The sequence below is a fragment of the Haliaeetus leucocephalus genome, unplaced genomic scaffold (assembly GCF_000737465.1).
Source record: "Haliaeetus leucocephalus isolate CR32 unplaced genomic scaffold, Haliaeetus_leucocephalus-4.0 Scaffold450, whole genome shotgun sequence".
Taxonomy (NCBI): Eukaryota; Metazoa; Chordata; class Aves; order Accipitriformes; family Accipitridae; genus Haliaeetus; species Haliaeetus leucocephalus.
The window spans coordinates 6,266,371-6,292,394 of NW_010972886.1; the positions used below are offsets into that span (position 1 = coordinate 6,266,371).

The 26,024-nt window shown below is 40.1% G+C and overlaps 1 protein-coding gene across 1 annotated transcript in view; it reads right to left on the reverse strand.

Moving 5' to 3' along the window:
- L3MBTL3 (l(3)mbt-like 3 (Drosophila)) overlaps positions 1-26,024 on the reverse strand; it is a 77,152-nt gene that overhangs the window by 42,671 nt on the left and 8,457 nt on the right. The window contains exons 2-8 of the mRNA XM_010574707.1: positions 19,659-19,770; positions 16,109-16,268; positions 14,980-15,118; positions 13,605-13,689; positions 10,993-11,084; positions 7,145-7,249; positions 5,381-5,516 (exon numbers count right to left, since the gene is read on the reverse strand). Coding sequence (XP_010573009.1) covers positions 5,381-5,516; positions 7,145-7,249; positions 10,993-11,084; positions 13,605-13,689; positions 14,980-15,118; positions 16,109-16,268; positions 19,659-19,770 — 829 coding nt within the window. The remainder of the gene's footprint in view (positions 1-5,380; positions 5,517-7,144; positions 7,250-10,992; positions 11,085-13,604; positions 13,690-14,979; positions 15,119-16,108; positions 16,269-19,658; positions 19,771-26,024) is intronic.

Genomic DNA, 26,024 nt, shown 5'->3' on the forward strand with positions numbered 1-26,024 from the left:
AGTGCTCTCCAGCTTCTTTTCAGTCTGTTGCTTCTATTTCAGAAACAGCAAATGGCCTACAGGGCCCAAAGCTCTTCCCACTATGCCAGTCAGCCTAAAAAAAAAAATTCCCTCCTCCTACAGACGTTACTATGTCCTCAGGCTATCACTAATACAGCATAACTACTACGAGCTTTAAAATAAACTCCCTGTGTTATATCAGTTGCTTACACCATCAATGCCCCAGGACCCTTTATGCATTCACAGTGCAAGCTGAATGAACCTTCTGCATTTTTTATTCTATGCATATAGCACTTGGAAAGAAACCTAAATATCTGTTGATAGTTTGCCTCTTCTAGTTTCTTAGAGAAAAAATAAAATAATTCATAATATATTGAACTGCATAAAATAATTCACAAGAAAACATTTGTACTTCTAATCTATAAAACAATGCTAAGAGTTGTAAGCAAATAGTCTTTTTCCTTTATTTGGTTGTTAAATAATAAATATAGGAACATCTATTGTAGTTCATATGTTATAATTCAGTAAAACAAGACCAAAACCACTACCAATTTCAGTGAGTGATTGCCTTAACTACTGAAATGTGTCACCTCTTGACTATTTGAAGCGTTACTCAAATATGCCACAGACCACAGCTCTTTTTAACTTTTTGAGAATCTCGTATTTTCCAAGGAACTGCAAGCAAAGAATCCTTTAACTTCACCTTCTCCACATCTGTCTTTCTCAGTTTTCATTTTAAATATCAGCTAACATAAATTAACCTCCAAGTCCAAGCAACGATACTTTTCTTCATACTCCAATTGCCTCTTGCCTTGATAGACTATAGCTGTAGACCAGTTGAAATAATTTTTACAGGAATGTGATATCGAGGCTTTAATTTTCCCTTTGTAATTCTAGAGGATACTCAAACCTAGCTCAAAGCTCACAGCTGACAACACAAAACTCCCACCTACTACATGTGTGATGGCATGAGGTACTGGTACTGGGACAAAGTCCATGGAAAAAAAATTGGTTTCAGTAGATTGTGAAACAGTTTCTGGACAGCATGGGTCTTCAGTCACCAAAAAGAAAGGAAGATCACTTGCTCCTATCTCATCTCCCAAAAAAGGACCAAAGGTTAATTTGATTTAGTCACTGCAGATATAGAACAGTATTCACAAACTTTATTCTAGATATAGAACAGTATTCACAAAGGCTTTATTAACTTCCAGTCAATTTACAAACATAATGTGAAGGCTAACTGGAATTATGTAATTTTTTAAGCAGAATAGACTATTTCAGTTGGAAGGGATCTACAATGATCATCTAGTCCAACTGCCTGACCAATCCAGGGCTGGCCAAAAGTTAGAGCATGTTATTAAGGGCATTGTCCAAATGCCTCTTAAACACTGACAGGCCTGGGGCATCAACCACCTCTCTAGGAAGCCTGTTCCAGTGTTTGACCACCCTCTCTGTAACGAAATGCTTCCTAATATCCAGTTGGAACCTCCCCTGGTGCAGCTTTGAACCATTCCCATGTGTCCTATCACTGGATCCCAGGGAGAAGAGATCAGCACTCCCCCTTCTCAGGAAGCTGTAGAGAGCAATGAGGTCGCCTCTCAGCCTCTTTTCTCTAAATGAGACAAACCCAGATACCTCAGCTGCTCCTCACAGGACATTCCTTCCAGCCCTTTCACCAGCTTTGTAGCCCTCCTCCGGATGCATTCAAGGACCTTCACATCCTTAAACTGCGGGGCCCAGAACTGCACGCAGTATTTGAGGTGAGGCTGCCCCAGCGCTGAATGCAGTGGGATAATCCCCTCTTTTGACCAGCTGGTTAGGCTGTGTTTGATGCACCCCCGGACGGGGTTTGCCCTCTTGGCTCCAGGGCACTCTGCTGACTGCTACTGAGCCTGCTGCTGGCCAGCACCCCCAGATCCCTTTCTGCAGGGCTGCTCTGCAGATAAGAGTAGATACGAGTCTTGGGCTTTTTTTATAATATAGCAATACATTTTCATCTTCTGTAAATCTGAATATTCTTCTCACTTTGATCTTTCTTTCTTCTTAGTCATTTGTTGGTGAAATTTTCTTTTCAAGAGTTTGTGAAACTACACCGTTATTAGGACTATATGGGCTCCTGGAGTAGAACTTCCAACACACAGGTCGTGTCTCACATTTCCCACTAATGCCTGTTTTTGATGATGATAGGATCGTAAGTCTTAGTTTTAACATTCACTTTTGGTTTGTTCACATGCTTTCATCTATGTTGATTTGCTAACACCTGTTTTTGTTTAAAAAGAAACACTACAGAGCTGTATTAATTTTCCCAGAAAAGGTCAATGCAATTTTTACTTTGGGACCTTCAGTGACAGGGAGTTTTCAAAGCTCTCCCCTTCTCTGCTGACTGCAGAGCAACTCCTCTGAAGTGGTTTCAGAAGACCAGGCAGCCTCTGCTGCACCAGCTTCTCCCTTTGGTATCCAAACAATTCTTGGCTTAATCCAGGCAAAAGCCCAGCAGTATTACCATGGCAGAGCCCATGATAATTCTGGGAACACATGCACATCCATCCCGTCTCTGCAGGTTTCACCTCTGTGAGACAGGAAAGTGACCTTCTTTGCACACAGAATGAACAGCATCCTGAAACACCATCTTTCTTCTTCCCGTGAAGCCCAGTTTGGTTTTGTAGCTCTGCTCCCCTGCACCCGCTGGAAACCCAGCACAGCTGCCTGTCACCTCTGCTGCCATGGGGATGGCACACACCCTGCTACAAGGCCTGTCCTGACCAGCGGCACCAAGAATTACCTGCTCCTTCTGTTTTAATAAACAAGGAAACACGTATGTATCAGAAAACATCTACAATAATATTCTTCCTTTCTCATGTCCCTCACGTCCCCCACAGTCCTCTTCCATCACAATAAATAGCCTCCCATCCCTCACAAGGAAAGATGGACTTTGGCCTGTTGGGAAAGTTACCCACTTCCAACCCTTTCAGAAACAAGGAGTGAGTCACCAGGCCCCAAAATCCCCCTGCAGCACACCCTCCTTACAACCCCCTCCTGTGAAGCAGGACGCTTCTGCCCAAGCTTGCGGGAGTGATTAACCGGGGCTGCACTACACAAAGACTGCAGGAGTGTCTGCTCCTTTCTCAGGCCACCGGGTTCCAAATAGTTTATGGTTTACACCAGAAAGGTCATAAGTTTGCATTGTATCTGGAAAATGAATGGCTACTAATGCAAACCTTTGAGTTCTTCTGTGAGGTGGTATTTTATAGAAGATACTGTGCCCTATGTCACTAGTGGTATCAGCTTTAGTGTCTGTATGATTTGCAGTGAGCACTAAAAAGAAATCATTATTAAATTATTACAGCAAAACATTTCTGTCCAACCCAATAAAAACACACAAAAAGCCCCCACAACCTGATTGGGATCTTTCCCCTCCCCTCGGAATAATAGAACTCCACAAATATCCGTAAAACAAAGGTAGTGAAAGCCCTCCTGCTGAAAAACTAGAAAAAATATGTTTTAACTGATGAATGGCTGTTTGCCCTCAGCTTCCTTACAATGCATGAGTCTACCATATTGCTTGTTCTTCCCTGTTCCTCTTCCAACCCATGTGCAAGCTAGGCTGGCACTGGGACAACAGAAGAAGTCCCACGAGTACACGAGCAGGTTCCAGCAATCACACCATACCTCATCAATGATGAAATGGTTTACTGCTGAGGTGAAGTGACAGAGCCAAGCCATGCAAAGGGCAGAGCACTTTGCACGTCTTGCATAAAAATACCAGAGAACAGCCTTGCTATTCAAAATCAAGAACATGTCTTGGGGATGACCGGAGTACATAGCTGTGCAGGATGACAACCAGAACCCTGAGAATTACCATAACATATCCTCCTAACTTGTCTCCCTCAACACCTCTGATAGGCTCCATGACTTTCCTAAGAAAAAGACCTATCCGCTGCTTTAGTATGGTGAAAAAAAATAAACACAAAAGAATAACCTTAAAACCAGAGAAGAAACTGAAGACACTTTTCAGTAAACTGACTCAGAGACAGACAGCAACTTTCCTCCAGCAGTGATAACTCATTGGTAAAAAAAGCTTAAGCTTTCTAAACCAGGCATTTAAGATGGAAAAGATGACAAACCTTCACGACAGATATAAAACTTACTAAGCATGCTGTAATAACATCAGTAACTCTGTATCTGGGGACTAGTCATTTGCTACACGTAACTTACTACTTCAGTGGAGGCCAACCTTCTGAGAAATTCTGATTTATGTTCAAGAAATGGCTATTTCTGCAGAACTACACCCAATGAAAACTCCCGTACTGGAGCAGCAGCACAGAGCACTCCTTCCTGTAGCCAGAGTGGAGCTTGCAGAATGCTCAGAAGAGCAGCACATGCTCCTTCATACTCCTCCAAGGCTGAGCTGCAGAAAGGCCACCCTCTCCCACACTGGCAGGCCCTCTGCCTGTACACTTTCAGTAGCTTTACTCTCACCTTCCACACCCCAGCAGTTACATCCACAGTTTTATAATTCTCCATAATGCATCCTCTTGACTCTGTACACTCATCATTTTGCAGCCTTTTGAAACCATGTTATCCTACCCTCAACTCTGTATGTCAGAATACCACATTCATTTATTTCTCCCTCTCCTGCCTTCAGGATTTGCTCCCTTCATCCCCACATATTCCCTTCCTACCCCAAAAGGGAGCCCATTTATTCACGGCACAGTTCAGTGCAGATATACTACATCTGCCAAAACAAAGGAGTTGCATAATCTGAAATAGAATAATTAAGCAAGCAAATTACACATATTCCAACACGTGTATACCATTTACATAAGCTGTGTACAAATTATGCTTTCGGGCTTGTAATCTTACCCTTTTTTCTCCCCCATTATTCATTCATTCCTCTTTTGCCTCTATTTCAAGCTTACTCTTTGCGGCAAGAGCACAATCTTTATTAGTCTGTGCCAACACATGTACAATAATGGTGATCAATATCTAGTAATGAAAATATTCTAAGGCTTTCCAGTAAAGGATTCTCAGCTGCCTGCGAGACCTCAGTTTAAGCATACACGTCACCAGTATGCTGCCGTTTTACTTGCAATAAGCATTCATTTGGGGCCTAGGTTTGTTGCTTAACTTTCTTTCCTAATACCTTATGAATTACTCTTACGGTTGATTTTGTTTTCTTGCTTTCTCTGAATTTCCACTGAATAAAAAAGTTAGGATTTGAACCTCCAGATTTTAGCAAGACTTCAAGTAGAGTTTAATTTGCCATGTTCAAATACTCTAACTAGATGAACAAAAAAAGTTTCTGCCAAAAAAATAATGATAGCATTACACAGATAGTCTTGAGCTATGGAAAACACTCACATTTCAAACTAAACAATACCTTTAGGTGGATGAAGCTTGTGACCTGTTTTCTCACACCATCCAACAGGATGAATGTCTGAAGAATCAGCATTCACCCAGAAATCGTAACAATCTGGGTATCCATCAAAATGGAGCCGTATTCTGTAGCCACAAACCTAAAAGCAAGAATGTACAACATACAACACTATGTTTTAAGATATTTGCCCTACACATAACAGCTTCTGTTCAGTATTATGTATAACAACAGTGCATTTTCAGTCAGCCTTTTACTTCTGCTCAAGCCAACACTGGATGAATAAATTCATTTGATAAAAAGGAAAGAATAAAAAAGCAAAGCTATTCTCAGTCTGAGTGCCTCCTCTTCTGGTGAAAAGAGTTAACTAAAAGCTGGATATTGCCACTAGTGTTCAAGAACTTAAGAACTGTTCAACCCAACATCAGAATAAAACAGAAACCCTACAGAACAGCATGAATACATCTGATACAATCATGGACAAAGTGCAGATAATGATGCTCTCAAGCTATCCCAATTAACCAATATGCAAGAGAGCACTCAACAATACCTACGTTCAACAGGCTCTCCAGAGACATCCTGAGAACTGTCACTAAAGAAGGGAAATCAGTGGAGTATCCCCCAGAACTTTATTATTCCATGAAGTAATAATTTAACCACCGAGAGGAAAACAGGACACAATCCCTCGCTCTGTACAAAAGTTCTCCACATCTTCCTGAGTGCCAAATACCGTAACTTTCCTGCAGTCATCAATGAAAATCTCTTGACATCAAGGTCACCCTATTTTATACTTAATTTATACTCTGACATAACTTTCAGTCTGCCATCTCAGAATTCTGTGGAATTCAAGCCATCCTGCAGTAAAACATGACCCATCACTTAGTGCCAAGCACAAGGTACACAGGAAATACCCAACCACTGACACACCATCCCCAAGAAAATGGAAGAGATATCCACAGAAAGGGGATATGACTATGGGCCATGAAGAGATCCAGAAATGGGAACATAAAAACATAATATAAACTGCAAAATTACAGCTGCCTAGAATACCAATGATACAGAGCAGAGTACCTACCTATTCCTGTTTCCCCATTTTAATCCACAAAACAAAACCGAAAAAGGATCCTTGGTAAAACTATGTAAAAACTAATGTAAGGTATGTTTGAAAGACATACAAAACATAACTGAGAAATGGGTTCTCATTTATACTATTAAAAGCAAAGAAGCTACTCATCAGAAAAATTATTTCATCAACTGCAGCAAAAAGACAAACTGAGTTTATATTGTATACTAACTTGTAGAATTTGCCAATACAGGCAATTTCTGAGGCCATCAGCCCCCAAAAATTGTAGCAGAACTGCAACACAAAAAAGTATTAGGTATTTGTATCAGTGAATGGAACAACTATAAATACTATCAAACTTCTATAAAACTGTTATACATCAGTTGTCAGAGTTCTTCTACTTATTTTCTCTTTTAAATATAAACTACAGGATTACAGAAAAAGCACACATCATCCAACTAGTGTAATACTGTTTTCACTAGGTGTATATGTTAAATATATGTAAACAGTCACTGCTGCATGGCACTGGATATAGTCTTTACATGTCTGTCAGGTAGATTTAATACAGCATTATTGATTTAAAAGCCATCTACCTACATACAGTTTCTGTCTGCTTTTTAGGGAAGAGCAAGTACTTTCAGCTGTTGCTGTTTTGGTTCAGTCTCTCCTGTAATCCTGCACCACGGCTGCTTGCAGCCTCTACTTACCTCAGCCACTGTGAGAACACAGTATATCGACTGGTGCTCGGGATCCACGCCCTCCAGCTTCATCCCGACTTTGAATCCATTTTTGTTGTATGGGAAAGACTGATACTGCAATGGAGAAAAACAGTTTCAATACTTCTGAAAGTATACCAGAGAAAGACAGAATATCTTTATGAGAAGAAGAACAATGATTATTTATTATTCATGTTTCTGTAAGAACTAATAAATCACTTCAAGTTTCACCTTTTTAAAAACAGACAGCGGAAAAGAAAAATTGATGATTGTTCAAAAAACACACTGAAACTAGAATGACTTAAAACTTGAGAGTATGTAAGAAAATTATAAAGAACTAGCAAAAAAGTTTTAATCAAAGGAAAGAAGATGACATGATTTGCCCTCAACTTTTTTCACTAATTGTCAATAAAACATTCTAACAATGTAATTATTTAGTTTTCAGTCTGTACAGTGACACTTTGACACCTTCCTGGTGGTCATCATTCCTATAATAATCACAACAATGATGCCCTATTTTGCCTTTTCATTTCCACAACTCAGGTCATCAAAAATGAACTATAAGGCAGAAATATGAAACATTGTTTGTATATAGGGATGGCCTCTTTGATGTTAATTTCTCCTTTATATGTTGAGTCCAGATCAGCTAGTATTCCAGGAATATTTTTACATCACAGGAACATGACAACCCTTGTATCACACTAAAACGAACCCAAAGAATGTCTTTCAAAAAACAGATAGTGAAAACAAGACAAAGCAGAATGGATGTTTTCAACCAGAAGGCATCAGTGTCCCATGCATCATGCTTCCTGCCCTCTGTTAAAGAAGGAAGCAAGCTAGCAGGTATGAAGGTTAAATTGGGGGGAACATCAGAAAAATAACTGACTAAAACTGAAGAGGGTTTTCCACGGGTTAACAAATTCACAGCCAGACAGTTTTTATGTCCCAAATGGTTACAGACAAAACACAGGAGAAGCATCTTATATACTCCCCCTTCCTGTTCCTATCTAAAAGCTACACATGCTCCCTAGCCATCTGCAGTACCTTTGCAGTCAACAGAAAGAGAAGGGTACCAAGGGAGGTACTCAGAGGTATTACCTACTTGGAAGGAAGGGAATCCTCTCCTTGGTGGCTTTGGCTGCAACTGGCAGAACTGAATAATAAACCCAGGAGAAAAAAGAAGCAGTGCATGGCACTAGAGCAGGAATATGCAGTCAAGGGGAAGGGAAATGGAGAACCAGACCAGTTTAAATCAGCCTAAAGTGGCCAGCTAATAGTGCCACAGCTCTAAGTCCCTATCTAAAAATAGCTTAGATCACTTTGTAAACCTCAGTTAAGAGATCAGAGTATCCGAGTGCAGTACATGCATTTGAAAAGTTATTTCATCCTAACATCACCACACTTAATATCTTATTAATGAAAGTTTAATGAAGTTACACGATGCATAATTCTAGATACTTCCTCAAGAGGAATATAAAAGCAGAGCATTTTTTTTTTAAATCAATAAACTGAAATTTTAAAATCTCATCCTGGTGCACAGACTTGCAGTTAATGTCATCTATATCATAAATACCTTACAGATAAAAAACCTCAGTGGAAAACTGAAATGCTAGAAATAATGACACACTGAGGATTGGTGGCCAAAAATGTAACTGAGATTTTGCAAAAGCAAGCACAAATAAAATTACAAAGAAAGGAAACAATTAAAAAGTCACAGATCTGTTTATTCTTTCATTATTATAATAAACATTACTGTACAAACAGTACAAAATTTTACAAACAATACACTAAAAATTAAGCAATTATCACACAGGTATTTCCTGAAATTTAAGACATGAATTATCCACTATTCTTCCCAATGTCAAATCTAAAACTTCTAAGGCAACACAGTCTTTAATTTGGTTTCTGTTACAGCAAAGTAACAGGCAACTTTTAGAAGACTAGTAACTTCAATACTATTCAGCAGATTTCAATTTTGTGTATTATTCTCAATACATCACCCAAGGTAAAGCTAAGACAAACTTAGTAATCACATATTATCTTTACAACAAACATTTAAAGATACTTTGTTAAGGAGATATACAAGAACAAAATAAGAGTAAGGGTAAAAGGATTCAGCAGATGAGCAGATGGCAGACCAAGGATTAGAAACATTTATGTATGGTACAAGAACATACACAAAACCCAACAGATTACATCAGGGGAGATGGAGATTGGAAAAAACAACACTCAAGGCTCAATAATTTTGTTTTACTGGAACAGTAAGCGCTTGTCAGTCACAGCCTAGAAATTACTCTAAGGTTTAAGTACCAGGAAGTGGCAAGGACTCTCCATTATCCTGACCATTCCTAACTAAGAGTATGAAAAAACACCATGAAAAGTACAGCTTCTGAACTGGAAAAGGAAGAGAAAAAAAGAGTAATTCTCACAATCCAAACAGAAATCAAAGATTCAAAATCGCTGGTGAAGTTTGGGCTTTCTTTTTTTTAATCTTACTGTTCCTGTGGCTTGCTTGTCCATCTGTAAAACTGAGAAATACTACCTGGCCACCTCCGAGTGTTATTAAGAATTCTCTCTCCGCTACAGGTTTTAAGTACTGCACACTAAATAAAACCCTGGAGTTACCAGGAGGCTAAACACTTTAAAAGAAAACATTAAGTAAGATGCACTGAATGAGAAAGGTGCGCTGTGGAGAAAAAATAAAGGAAACCATACACCATCACGTAACTCCAGACTTTACCACCACGTGCAGTGCCCAGAAAGGCTGGTATATGCCTGTGTGCCGCAAGAGCATTTCACGGAACTTCAGAAAGGCAGAGCAATGCTTTGTAAATCTACATTCCAGATGCAGACACTACTTATCCAGACTTTTTTTCTTGTTAATTTTTCAAGCACAGGGGGATATAACTAAGGATGGTCAGGTAACTGTTGTTCTTGCACCTACAAATCTATGGATTAGGTACATTGCAATCCTAGTTCTTTACTTTTGTACCTCAGTAATGTCTAAAAGCATCAATTAAAGGTCAGCATCACACGCACATGTAAGCTGAAAAGCTAATTCCTGCACAAAAGATTTAATAGTTGAAGTATAAAGCAAACAGATGGAAATAGATGCAAGAAACAGACTACAAATAAGAACAGAATTAGCAAGAAATAATACCGGATATACACAGCAGAAGTACAGCAGCTGAGACACGTTCACATGTTTTGCCAGGTTTTGCAAGAGAACAGAACAGCATGGAAGCTTTGTGGATTTGCATACAGAGCTCTCTTCCAAACAAGAGAGACAGCACTAGTGAAAGCACTGAGATGACAAATAACAAAGAGTACTGTAGCAGGCAAAGTACAAGCAAGAGATGATGATGTGACATCCAATCAGATGACAGGCAAAATCGCAACAAGCCAAATTAGTATCTGACGTAGTAACAGAATATAACGTCAGCAGGAGCTGCCAGACGGGTAATATAATCAAAGCAACAAGCCAGAAGATGATCTTTCTACCACCTTTCTGAACATATTTAAAGAGAATGATAAGGCATGAAAAATGAGGGTATGTATCAGATTTTTAGCTTCAGAGATTAGAAGAAAAGGCTAGAACTTGCAGATTTTGGAAAAGCATCTGCTTTCTGTAGTCTCAGTTGACAGCATTCATCTACAACTACAGAATTCTCTGAAAAAGCAGAGAAAGATAACTAATTTCACATGTTCCAACTATCTTGACAATTGCTGATGGATAGCATTGTTTTAATCATGTAGGTTTTCCCCCAGAGAAGTGTAAAATCTTCAAATTATTTCATGATCTTAGGTGGTTGACTGATTTAAACTTTAGAAGGTCATACCTCTTTAAAAAGCTTAGTAGGTACTGCAACAGCCTTTTCTTCCTCTAGATAGGATGCCCAACACCATGCTTGCCTTCCTTTAGAGGGTACAGCTGTAAAGAAGCACACAATAGCAAAGGAATTCTATAACTTATCTTCTCAAGAAAAAAACCAAAACAATACTTTGAAGTTTATAATATGCCTATCTCAAATCTACATTTTATTAAATGCATTCATGGTGTTTCTCAGGACTTATTTCAGAAGTAGCTCTGTAGGTTTAATGGCACCAGGAACATAAAGGTTGTTAATTTTTCAAGCAGGGGGATATAACCAAGGATGGTCAGGTAACTGTTGTTCTTGCACCCACAAACCTATGGATTCTGTACATTGCAGTCCTAGTTCTTTACTTTTCTACCTCAGTAACATCTAAAAGCACCAATTAAAGGTCAGCATCACACACACATGTAAGCCGAAAAGTTAATTTCTAAACCAGGAACATGAAGGCTCCTGGTTTGTATAGAAAGGTTTCCAGCAGTTCAAATGTTGATCAGTAACAAGAAAAAGCTCTTTCAGGTGACGAGAACAACTTACAAAGTCTTGCCCCCTGTCCCTTTTCCCTTATTGCTCATAAGAAGCATTAAGACATGCAGATATGTAGAAAGATCAGTACAAATCACAAAGTAGGTCAATATTTTAATTTTTTTTTTTCCAGAGAATTTCTTTTCCTGGGAAGCATTTTCAACTGGATAGCATTCGTTACATGCTTTTTTAATTACAGTTGAAACACTTTATTCTTTAACAGTATTCAGAACGTTTCTAACCAACTCCATCACTTGGTAGTTTGATGGTTTTGGGTGGAGAGACAGTGATTTAACAATAATTTCTCCAAGCCATCAAAACTGTCACCAGTGCTTTTTCCCCCCCATCATGTTATTAGCATATGACAGAAACCTCCAGTTTCAGGTTTGTTCATATAGTATGAGCACTCACATGCACTTGCATAGTAATTGTAACATTGGCTACAGTCCATCTTAATACTGGCTACAGTCACATCAGCGAGTAACAGTTTTTAGGCCTTGAAAATAAGGCACTAACTGCGCTAGCAAAAGCCAGGAACTTCAAAAACAGATGGCTTGTGAGGCTGGCCATGTACGTTATCTATTTTCATACACCTCCACTCTGCTCTACTGACCTTCACCTAAAATGCCTCCTCGCTTAGCATTTCAGACCATAAACTCATGCTGCCAGGAGGATTCCTCACAGTCCACAGTATGACTCTGGCCTGATCCTGACTGTGGGCTACTCACAAGAGAACTAAGTCCCTTAAGTAACAGTCTGGCTAAGCATTTTTATGATTAAAACATGAACCATAACAATAGCGATGCCAAACTCCCCTGAAGAAAGCTGATAATGTAACCAAAAGATAACGAATTTCAGAATGTCAGCAATCACTCAATACTATTAAAGCACATCCATTTTATTTGTGATTTACCCCGTTTTTATCTATTCCATTTAAGAGATATGTTGCTCAGCACAATCATACACAGTCATGTGCTTGGTTATAAATTGGTCTTTTATACCACATCTCTTGTGCTGAACTGACATTTTCCAAAATAAAAAAAAAAACAACAGAAGAAATCTGTACAGATCATTCTGTCACTGGACAGCAGTGATTTCCATACAGCATTGGCTTTGTGCTCATATCTCACACTTCTTATCACCTCAGCTTTGGAAACAACTGTAGAAATAATATTTATACTTCAGGAGAAATTCTGTCTTGGGAGGGGGATCTTCCATAACTTTTATATGTTGCATCTTCGATCAGTATTTGATCTGCCTAAGGTGCAGCTGAGCTACTTGAAGCTCTGTGCTGATTAGCGGCCTGGCAACTTCTGGTAATGGCTCCCAGTCTACCACAAGAAACACTTTGGAGGGCAAGATGTAAGTTTGTGGTTGGTGTACCACTGAGGTATGATAGCTGCTGATTCTCCAATTCTTCCTAGAAGTATCTATCATACAAATAGCTTGAAAAAAACAGCACTCATTTAAAATATGTTTTATTATGCTGCTTGATGTGGTGTATGTCCCTTTGGACTGATTATAGCAATTATTCCTGAACAGTTCCATAAATATGTCTATTTCAAGCACATACTATAGATACAAAACTGACCCCCAAGGAAACAAAAGTAAACTTTCACGTCTGCCTAATATAGGTCTTTCAACATCTGGGAACTCACTGGGCCTGATTCCCTTTAATACTGGCACTCTTTAGAGGGATGGAAAAAAAAACCAACCCAAAAAACAACCACCCTAAAATGTGCATCAATTACATTTGCACTCACTATATCCTCCTCCACACTGCCAGAGGTATATAAACTGGCTCTCTGTAAAAGATAATCAATCTCCACATGATGGGGTTTTTTCCCAGTTTTCACTTGGCTCTCTCAGTCCTTCAATCCTCAAAACTTAATTGCTGTAAATAAGACTGGCACTCTCTTTTTACAGAATTGAAAAAAAAATGTATCAAATAAAGGAATACAAACTCAGTGAAACAATGCTGACAATTCACAATAAGAGATGGATATGACCTAAAGAATTAATAGTTGAGATTTTTGTTTCATAATCTAACTTACTTTGTTTCAAAACTGTTATTTCTACTTTTCTTTTTCTCCTGGCTCTCTGTGAGACTCTCAAGATCCTTCCTTCAGGTTTGTCCTCCTAAGGGAAAAAAAAAAAAAAAAAGTACAGTAACCTCATTAGTTCAGAAGTCTAGTACAGTAAAATGGAGACACCCAAGGTTTAACCGTGACTTCATTTAAATGGCTACTGACATAGCTCTCTGTGATCTCAAACAAACGTGCAGATGTCCAGTAAAAACACAGCAAGCCATCAGTGACAAATCACAGCAAACACAGTGAAAATGACAGACAGAAGGACTCTCAATTTCCAGCACTCAGGCAGCCAGCCTTGTCTTAGCCAGGGACAGATCACAAAGCCTTCACCAGGCCTCGCTGAGCCGGAGATAAATAGCAGTATCTTTGATATGTTCATGCTTCCAAAATAATTTAAAGGAAAACCTCTCACAGCTTTAGTCTGCTTTTCTCAAATGTACAATTGCTTTACTAAATATGAAATGGTACTGATCCTTTTTGTTTATTTCATTGTTTGTGTATTAACAGTTTTGTTAGCACCTGAAGAAATGAACAGAGTTAAGTACTCATTTAGGAGGGCAGATGCATGGAGGCAAAGAAGGTATCCCCTGACTTCTGCCTAAGATACTGCTATGCAGTGAACTATGAATTCCCTTCTGACAACTCTAGTGTCTTCAGCGTTTTGACAATTCAGCAGTTGCAGAGCTCTCCCCTTCTCCCTCAAAACTGCTCCTCCCAGCAGTGTCACAGCTATTGGGAACAAAACAAATATTACAGGAAAACAAACATTATGGGAAGGCACTGTGATAAGTTTACTTTAAAATGAAGAATAAATCCAAAAGGAAAAAAACAAAAGGTGCCCCAGAGCACATTACACTGCAACACAAACCAAACCAAACCTTTAGCTATGATTTTCTAAGGCAAATTACACTAAGAAAATCAAAAGTATTATCTTAACTGTAACGTAGCGTTCTTCGTAAATAAATTATTGGTCTATAGTAATTTATTCATGTGCAGAGTAACAAAGTAACAAGTGTTGGGAAATATGTATTCCTATTTTTCTATGCTGAAGACATAGCAAGGCTAGGTTAGTATCATTTTTCCTTTAAATTCTTTTTGTTCTGTTCTTAAAAAAGGAGGGAAGAGAAAAAAACCAGTTCTTATAAGTTCATTGTCAATAATTACAATTTACTGATGAGGCATAATTAAATTGGTAAGTGAACCAACTACTTATTGTGGCTCCGGTAGAGTGATGCCGTCACTTCTCTGTGTAGACTGATGAAGTTACTGACATTACAGTATAAGGCAAAACTCCCACCAAAATACTTGCAGGAATGGGTTTATGATGCATACTAACAGTTTCATCCGGATTCTCTTTCTTCTCCCCATTATCCCTGGACTCTTCTTTGAGAGGTAACTTTGCTTTTCTTTTCCGAATGCCTTTGGAATCATCTTCCCCATTGCACTCCACGCTGGGCTTTTCCTCCTTTGGTTCTCTGTTACAAGAGTAACACAATGACACAAAGCCAATATTATTTTACTTCTCATATTCATAAAACAAGTAAAAGGCAAGTAAATCCGAAGGTCAAGCATTTGTAAGTCCCAGGGTATTATACAAAATATATTCTTAGAAATACTACTGAAAACTACATCTGTCAGAAGAATTAATCTGGAAGACACACAATAGCAACTACAAAAGGAAAGCTGTCAGATTAACGCTGAACAAGTTCTGCATGTTTTAAACACTGTGTCTTTTCCCATGTAGCATCAAATCTCACAGAGAAGCAAACTGTGAAATGTTTAGGACTGCAGGGCAGTTTACAGAAAGGAAAGCAAAGGTAATTGTTAGCACTGACAAATCCAATTGGAGAAGGCTGGTATGTGACTACAAATTGCTAAACAAGCAATCAGAACAGAAAACTTAGAAGCAATTAGCTAAAAATGAAGGAGAATACACAAAATCATAGATGTTAAAAACTGCCATAATGCACTAATATGCAATACAGAACGGACATACTAACACAAACCTCATTTTATGATGAGATGAACTGCACTAGCTGAAAAAAAAGGAACTAAGAAACTACAGTATGCTTGTTCCCACTCACTGTCATCTGTAACACAGTTCTTGCACTTAGCTTACCACACCAACCATCTCATTACTGATTAATTCCAATGATTATGAAACAGGGTGGGAGTCCGATACCAATCCATACATCCCATAGACTATCTTACCACTTGCATCTGACAGCAGAACACAGCACACTGAACAAAGAAGACTGCCTTCAACATCAGTGTTAGACAAAACCAAATGTTAACACACTTACATGAAAAACAGTGAAAGAACATTATAAACCAATGGAGACTCACCAAAACATGGCTGCTTAATATCTCCCTTTGCCCCACCATTAACATTTTACCCCACCACTTTTCTCTCATGCTGAATTTATGCCAAATTCTTCGTTTCTATGCTTTATAATAGCACCTACTTGTTTTTCACTTGCTGGGCACATTTCTGGCTGCAAAATTTCCCTTCAGGAACAAATTCTTCTATGGTACCATAGCGGTAACAGTTTTCACAGAAAACAAGTCCATCCGTTTTTGCAGTTTCCTTCAACCTTGTGGGGATCCCTGTCTTTTCTGAAAAGGCTGCACAATGAAAAAAGTAACTTCACTTAAGGTAGAGGTGATACATTTCCAACCACCCTCAGCAGGCCTTGCCAAGCAAACAGAAAAATGAAAGTCACATCACCCTTGTTAGAATGAAGAACTGGGAGTTACGTGTCTCTATGGGGTCCATATTCCTGACAAGCAAGTTGGATTTTGATATTGCAACATGAGAGAGAAGAATCCACCGATTTCATGCTTCTGTCATCAGTGGCACATCGACACTACTTGATGTGGCTAGTCATGGAAGGAGAGAATTTTGTGACAGGCACTGGACTGACTGCCCACAGAGTCATCACTGCAAGGAGTCCATCACCTCATCTCCTGCTGACATGCCTCATTTTTGACCTATATATAGGGTCATTTGGGAAAAAGGTTTGGGGGGGAGTTATCTTTTCATAGGTGACCTTATTTCTGGAAGTAAATCACTGACTACATTCTACAGTCTCTCACAGCAGTAGTTCTTGCTCAACCTGCCTGAGGTCTACCAGAAGTAAAAACATCACTGATTTGTAACAAAGAAATTTTCAAATACTAAGTTACTCACTCATCCTAAGCTACAATTTCCCCACAAGAGGCCTGTAGCCTAGGAGAGGATGCAATTTCTTTCACTCATAGACAAGTATGAAGCACTGTCAAGTTCTCCAGGTTCTAGAGCAGGTCGTTGACTTTGCACTCTCCCAAAAGGCAAATTTCAAGTCACAAACTATTCCTTTTGCTTGAGCACTGTACTGCCTGTGAAAGCGGAGTCAAATGAACTCTTGTGTGCAGACCATCTCCACCAGAAGAATATGTAATTTATATGCTGTATTTACACTCCAGTCTCAGGAGTGGTTCAAAACAACCATTTCTTCTCATGATGGAAAATTTTAGCAATATTTTTATTTGGGGGGAGCATTAAATTAATCAAGGACAGTGTAAGGTAGTAGTAGGATGATTACTTGATATGTTTATGTGTCCATAAGCACACTTTAATTCAGTAGCAACATTTTTTTTTCAGGTTTACCAGACCGTAGTGGGTGAAGTTGTATGCTTTACTGTAGATAACTCTGATCTCTCAGTCTAAGGAGAGAACCTGTTGCGCTACTATGCTATCACACTGTTGCCACCCTCATCACAGATATGAATTTTTAATAACTATCATTGCCTTGGAGACAGACCTACAGAAGAGAGTACCTGTGGTCTGAGGCTTCAGACCTCATAGCTGAAACCCAAACTACTTTCCCACTGGTGTAAATGTTTCATCTATTCACAAAAGTCACATGACAATTAATACTTAATGGTGGGGGACGAGCAAAGGAAAACTTTCATTGACTTTGCTTATCATGCTTATACTGATGATTATTAAACCAAAATTTTGAAGTCTGCTTTTCGAAGGACTTACAGGATGCATATTTTAAAAGAAAATTCATAAAATGTAGTATCAACAAGGAAAAAAACCTAGGCAGTTGTAAGTAATCACAAAACCGGTTGTGATATTCTCTTTCATGCTACTCCATCACTGCTGGAGTCAGTGTATCAAGATTTTCAGAACTTATGACCATATAAACTCAGCTTTTATTGAACAAAAAAAAGGTGTTTCCTTACATCAGTATTTTAAATCCAGGAAACACCTTATTTGGTAGGAAGACACTATAACTCTTAGAATTTTATCATTCAAGATAAACATAAATGGTTACTACACACTCATTTTAATACTGTAAAAAAGCGTAGTCAGCAGCAGCAAGGCAACAGTGCAGACATACATTGACATCGGTGGTAGCAGCTGAGCAGCAGCCAGTATCATGTGAAGGTGGTTTACCGTTGTATTGGCTTTGTGTGGCAAGGTTTTTGGTAGCGGGGGGCAGTTACAGGGGTGGCTTCTGTAAGAAGCTGATCAAAGCTTCCCCTGTGTCCAACAGAGCCAATACCAGCCACCTCTAAGATGGACCCACTGCCGGCCAAGGCTGAGCCAATCAGCAATAGTGGTAGCACCTGTGTGATAACATATTTAAGAAGGAAAAAAAAGTTGCAGTGGGCACAGAAATGGCAGCTGGAGAGAGGGTGAGAACATGTAAGAGAAACAACTCTGCAGACACCCAGGTCAGTGAAGAAGGAGGGGGAGGAGATGCTCCAGGCGCCGGAGCAGAGATTCCCCTGCAGCCTGTGGAGAACACCACGGTGAGGCAGGCTGTCCCCTTGCAGTCCAGGGAGGTCCACGGCGGAGCAGATATCCACCTGCAGCCCAGGGAGGACTCCATGCCAGAGCAGGTGGGTTCCCGAAGGAGGCTGTGACCCCATGGGAAGCCCACGCTGGAGCATGCTCCTGGCAGGACCTACGGCCCCATGGAGAGAGAAGCCCACGGAGCAGGTTTTCTGGGAGGACTTGTGACCCCATGGGGGACCCACACTGGAGCAGTGTGCTCCTGAAGGACTGCAGCCTGTGGAAGGCACCCACGCTGGAGCAGTTCGTCAAGAACTGCAGCCCATGGGAAGGGCCCACATTGGAGAAGTTCATGGAGGACTGTCTCCCATGGGAGGGACCCCACGCTGGAGCAGGGGAAGATTGTGAGGAGTCCTGCCCCTGAGGAGGATGAAGCGGCAGAAATAACGTGTGATGAACTGACTGTAAACCCCATTCCCCGTCCCCCTGCGGGGGACTATGTAGAGAATCTGGGAGTGGAGCTGTGCCCAGGAAGAAGGGAGGGTTGGAGGGAAGGTGTTTTGAGATGTGGTTTTATTTCTCATTACCCTACTCTGGTTGATTGGTAATAAATTCAGTTAATTTTCCCCAAGCTGAGTCTGTTTTGCCTGTGACAGTAATTGGTGAGTGATCTCTCCTGTCCTTATCTCGACCCACAAGCCCTTTGTTATATTTTCTCTCCCCTGTCCAGCTGAGGAAGGGGAGTGATGGAATGGCTTTGGTGGGCACCTGACGTCACGTCCAGCCAGGGTCAACCCACCACAAGTGTGCGGTACTTCGGTCACAAATGAACTGCAGGCAGGTAGTAAAGTCTGTGGACAGTCTGTAGAACCAGCTCAACAGAAATAACATCTAAAAAATCTCAATAATTTTCAAGTAAGAAATTTACTATTTTTCAAATTAAATAGAGCGAAAATACTGATTCTAAACTTAGAAAAAATTACTATTAGAAAAAATTGTGTCTGTAATTGAACTTCAGATGTTTAACAGTGGAATTATTTCCTTTTAACTTCAAATGCATTTATTTTCATACTTACACCCCAAGAAACGGGTAACATCATCAGAGATACTCTGTGCATTAAAGCAAGTAAGTTTTGGTTTTTTATTTTGGGGGGCAATCTTTAAGAGAAACTGATATGCTAAACAAAATACAGTCTACCACAGAAAATGTTTACTACCTCTTAACTGACCTTCTTGAGCAGTTGGAACCATCCAGGTTGTGGTAGCAGTTGCCTTTTTAACACTTTCCATCTCAGTTTCATCTGTAATCACTTCCAGGGCCCCAAATTCATTCACTCTAAACTGTAAGACAAAACAAATAGCACGGAGTATAGTAAAAATTTACTAATACTCTCTTATGGCATCATCTTCTATTCACCAAGATAGTTTTTACATGGTGTCCTCACCATATTATCTATTTTCTGTGTGTTTCTGCTTATCCCCAAGGAACTGGAAACAAGCCTTTCTTGTCTCTATCAAGCAAAATGCAAACTTATTTTGTTATCTAAAAATATTAATTTGCATAGATATTGATATAGATGCCTCCACATGCAGATCAATATCTAACCTACACACAAGAATCAAAAGTCATTAAACAGAAATTCATGGAAAAATCTCCTAACCGTATGCTTTTCTTTGCCAGCAAAATAACGCACTCCAATCACTGAGTATTTTTGTTGAGGAAAAGGGAACTGAACATTGAATACAAATGCTTCACAGAGTACAAAATTTTAGCATCCTCCAAAAACACAGTACTTCTCTGCTGTGAAGTGCACATAAACAAACATCTCAAGGCAGTTTATGAGCTGTTTAATTACATCCTGAACGTGATATTACTGTCAGCCAGAAGCAAGGCTCAACAATACCCCACCTGCTGTGCTTACACAGGAGCACTGCGAGTTATATCCATCCTGCTGCCAGCAGAAAAGTGTCTTCCAAATGCTATAATGATTACAGCACTACTTCAGCTTCCCAGTCACTACTTGGTTTGCAGGCCCAGCTGGTTACACAAGTTGAACTCAAGGCTGTCCGTGATGCTCTGCTCTGAGCAGCGAAGGGGTGTAACTCTCTGAGCTTTGCCACAGAGGACAGGTCTGGAGTAGTGAGGTGCCCTCACCAACAGAGATCAACAGGAAAAAATTACGCCTGACAGAGTCTTTCAAAGCTCCCCGGCACCCACCTGAGAGAATATTCCTTCAGGGCAGTGCATGAGGCCTATTTCTGTTTCTCTGGTCGGGCAACTTTACCTTGGGAAAATGAGAAGGCAAACAATTGCCTGGCACTACATTGATCTTCTCTGCGCCTCTGGAGGCTGCAGGATGAATCACCCCCACTCACTTTGGACCCTGCTATGGTATAGTACCAAAAATAAGACATCCCGACTGAAAGCAAAGGTCAGCCCCATGACGTACATACCACAACAGCATGCTTTCACTAGTACGGTTCTCCCAGCCTCAGCATTTGCAAAGAGCCACCAAGTCCTAAGGAACACAAGCAGCTCAGAAATAATAAGCTGAGGGGTAGAAGGGGAAGAAGAGGAGAACCTCGCACAGTCGTATGACTTCTGGAGCCAAGATTTTTACTTGAGGTTAGCTATGCTCACAATAGACACGCAGCGTAGACAAACTCTTGATAAATCCATCTGGACTGAAAGTCCAGGAGTTCAGCTTTGAAAGGCAACCAAATGCAGTAACACCCCATGCTCATACTCCAGTTTGTGGACAGACGTTCACGCTGTTCCACCCAAAGAAAAGCAGTGGAGTTACCATTCAGAAGAGGATCCTTGTGTCTTACGGCTGACTTGCGCAGCCAGCCTGATCCCTATTTTGGTTAAGCTCATTTTTGTTATTTGTGCTTTGCTGCCTCTGCAATAGGTGGATGCCAGAGGGAAAACCTCGCTTGCTTCCAGGAGCTCTAACTCTGCAGCAGCTGGCTCAGCGAGCAGGCTGTGAGCACAGACTGCAACTCGGTGCTACAGCCCGCCAACCTGCCGGTCACAGGGAGGTTACTAACCAACTTCTGGAAACACTCTCCTGCACCTTCATACAATATCAGCCGGAACATCTGTACGCCAAAGGTATTTCCGAACAGTCCAATTAATACCTGGGATATTTCTGCATGATCCGACTGATGTTCAGCCCTGACACTATACATATGCTCCTCCTCCACCGCGGCCTCCTGTGGGACACAAGACATCACCCTAGCTAGCGCAGCGGCCTGCCAGCCCTTCTGGCTTCCGAGGGCTGACTGACAGACATCAAGTGATGAAAGACAGGTGACTGCAGGGAAGGCTGCTCCCAGTTACCCTTTCATTGGAGGCTGTTCACGGCAGCGAGAGCTGAACCATTAAGGAAGCAACTCTTCCACAGTCGGGCCACCATGCTAAGATGGGCTCTGTCATGGAGAGTAACCACTTGCTACTGCCTCAGCAGGCAGGAGGGTACGACAACGCTACTAGGCCGCTGCCCCATCTGACCTCTGCATCTCCTGGTTTTGCACGCAGCCTCCCCTGTATCAGTGTCAGAGGCCTCCAGCTCCTGTTCAGACACAAACTTGAAGCAGATACGTCTGCTTTCACTCACCGCTTCCCCAGCTACAGCTTCAGCGTTACTGCGCACACTGAGCTCTCCGTAGCTGACCAGAAAAATGCCTCAGACCCGGGGAGTCATACCCTGGCTTTAGCTGGGGAGGAAAAGCAACAAAAAAATTTGTGACAGAGGTTAATTGCTTAAGAACAGGATAAACAGATGTACAGAGCAGCATGCTGCACGAAGTCATCACAGGATAAGAGCTGCCAGAGCTATGTGCCAACTAGTGTCTACTGTTGGAAGCACGACAAAAAAGGATCTAGATTAATGGTGGTTTTTGTGTCTATGAAAAAAATCAATGTTTTCGTAAGCCTCTTCTACTTAGAAAGGAGGCAACAAAAAAAATTAAAGGTAGAGGTCCTGTCATAATAATTCCTCTACTTTTGGTGATCCAAGCTAAAATATAGTAAGAGCAGTCCTCCCATACACTTTCCCAGGTGTCTTGACAGTCTGGAAGTTCACAGCAGGTGATACAGAGGCAAGGAAACAGTGTCATTGAGCTAACTTCCGAGGACAGATCCACAGCTTTCTGAGAAGTAAAAATTTGTTTTTAAGTCACAACAGTTCTTAAGTAAATAAATAAATTTGCATTGGATGAAGGGATTTTCCTTAAACCTGCCTTCATTAAAGCAAACAGTAAAATTCCCATTGACAGAAACAAAGTCAGGCCATTATCAAGTACTTTTTATATTATCTCACAAAGCAGCCCAATTTTGGTCACTTCAATGTTTAAAAGAGAATAAATTATAGAGCTTGTTGGGTATGAATTTAATCCACTTGACTTTTGTCAAATGCCAGTTTGCAAATTTTAAGCTACCTCTTATGAAGATAGTTCTCTATGCCACCCAATGGAGCCAACGGTCTTAAAACATCAGAAGGCAAAGAAGAAGAGGAGAAAGAAACCTCAACAGCTTTCACGAGTGAACCCACAGAAAGATAAACAGGAATAAATATAACATTTGGATAAAAAATTTCACTTTCAAAGTTTCACGTACAGGTGAGCAACAAGGGCAAAAATACACATTTTCAAGTTACTGCAGTTCTTTTAACACAAATATATCATAAACTGAGTTTGCAGGATGAGTCCAACTGCTAGTGGGTAAATATACAACACACAACTTATTTAGCTGCCTTATTTAGCAGTTTCCACAAGGATCAAAGGGGAATTAAACAGCAGCTTCCATCTAAATATCATTAGATTCCTTCCACTCAGAGTTGAGATACATTTCAATGTTCTCAGGAAACGATGCCCTGATATACCAGACTTCAGCTTATATGGCTGTTAATTTAATCCCCAAGAACATTTTAATATTCATTCAATAAATAAAGAACACATTGAGGGAAATCAAGGCTTAAATAAATAATAATCAAACATTATAAATACTTTCTGAACCATTTCTGTCTGTCCGTCCACATGTTAAGTTCTTCTACAGGGATCAAAATTACTATCAATAAACATTTTTTTAAAAATTAAAATTGCATTAAAATTTACAGAGGACTGGAACAAGTATCATAAGTCACTGAGATGAAACCTTTGTATATTGCAGGCAATAGTATCACACAAAGTATTTCATAAATGTTTCAGCTGCAATGGAGAAGCAGCCAGATTTTCTGCTACCAGTGCCTCTACTTAAAGTCCATTCCTGAATTTCTTTCTCGAAAAACCTTCTTCTAACATTTCATTTACATCTATTCATAGTCAGTTTATACCCATTTGTTCCTAACCCAATATTACCCTATGGATTACATAGCTCTAGTACCCTAGTGCTTACTCTCTGGGTATACATTTGAAGCAAGGAATTATGTACCCCCAAACTTGGTTTTATTAGGCTACGCATAAGCTCCTTCTGTTCTTACGAAAATGCTGCTCCAGCTTCTTGGCCAGCCCACTGTCATTCATTGCCCACAAAGTGCTGGGCTCAACCATGGAAATTGACTTTTCTCAGTGAACATGACTAAGCATAACACTGCAGGTGGACTTCTGCTGTCCCTCCTCCAGTGGCTTTAGGACCTGTCCATTCCTAATGGAACTTTTTTGCCTTATCATGCAGGCTGGAAGGTACTCTGTAGTTTTATGTAGGGAGAATTATATGTTAAAAGGGCTTTCAGTTCTCTTTCTCCGCATTTCATAAAAATACTCTGTGTATTTGCCACTATGTGGGATAAAAATAAATATGCAAACAATGCAAAATGTCTACCATATGGCAGATTAATTCTTAGAAACTCAAGGCTATTGGGAAGAAATACATACAATCTAGTTTCAAATTAAGTCCCTACTGTTGCATGTGTATAATTCAGAGCAACAAAGATCAGACTATCTCTATTTGCTGTTACTTGTGCCCTTTTAAGAGTGTACAAGATCTCATCAGTACCCACAGAGATCTTATCAGAATAAAGGCTTCTATTGTTTTATACGAGGTAAAAATATTATTTGGGAGAACAAGCAGAATTAAAAACGAAGAAAAAGGAAGAACAACTGAAGTGCAAAGGATGAAAAAAGAAGAAAAAATCCCACACATCTTAATGCACAGCTTTAAAATAAATTAGAAAAAACAGCCAACACTACCATCTACTGGGCAAGATAAGGACAGAGAGTTCATTGCAATAAAGACAACTGTTGCATTCTGACAGTAACTTCAGGAACAAAACTTATCTTGACCCCACAACAGTGTGACTGTGGACTATCTCAGAAGAAACCTGCAAAATTTATATTATCCACAACAAAAGTAAACTGAATAAATGCTCTTCATGCCTACGAAGTAACTAAACTTAAAGTAGCAGTTATACAGCAGTCTGTCAAGAGGACCGACACCTGGGACTCCAGTGGTACAAGCCAAAGAACTACACTCAGATCTCTGATTAGGAAACAGTTACCATCATTCTTGATTTTAATCACCATTTAATCACAGTGATTTCAGTGGGACTGCTCAGATAAATCAGAGCCTTTCTGGCATCTTACAGCTCCTCCTCTCTTTAAAGCGAAAGAATTGCCTATAGACATTGTATTGTCCAGCCGCATCCTGCCACATGCCAACATACTTTTTACATATTATTTAAGTTGAATAAGTTAGTAAATGCTGGAACTTGTCCATTCAACCATTCTCCTCTTCTGTGTATGTGTGTGTGTGATACAGTCTTTATGTGCACAATCACATGCTATTTTTTCCACAGAACCCCTACCCCAGGCAGGGGCTGGATAGCATTCAGAAAATGAGGCAGCTGTTGGGTATTTTTATACTCTTTCTTCAAGCAGTAAAGCCAGTCTTATTTACTCTACACAGTTTGAAAGTAGAACGACTGTTTATTTTCTTTTAAAAAAACCCACTGAAATAACAAAGAGCATGTATCTAAAAAAGCTTTAGGCACTCTAGCAATTACTGTTACAAGTAATTCCTGAAAGAAAAGCTCTGTTCTCAGCCACTTAGAAAATAAAAATATCTCTTCCTAGCTCTTCATTCTTCTGACTACTCTGCTCCCAGCTTATTTCAAAGCACTCAGTAAGCACGTGACCCCTGATGCCTGCCTGGTCACAAAATTTTGACTCTTTCAGGGATACAAAAGGTTAGGCAAACATGTCCCTGCACCTGACTATTCCCTTTCTTTAATGATAAGAAGCGATCCTGCCTTCCTGCTCTGCAAGTATGGCAAAAGACAAACAACTTAAGTAGGATCCCAGGCTATTTAGGGCTCCCTAAATCATAATCAGCAGATTAAATTTCACACCATGACCAAGGGGCAGGGCCAGACCCCTTCTCACTGGAATGATGCTGTGAGCAAGAAAGTCAAGCACTTCAAGCCATCTTTGGTTGATTTTAAGATGTTTCAGTAACACTGGAATAGGCTGTTCCTGAAGTAACGAAGAGAGAACAATTTGCATCCAAAACGGAAGGTTTTTTCCTATCTGGGCAGGCACAAGCAGGAAAGGATTACTATCAAATTACAACCTTCAAAAAAAAAAAAAAAAAAAAA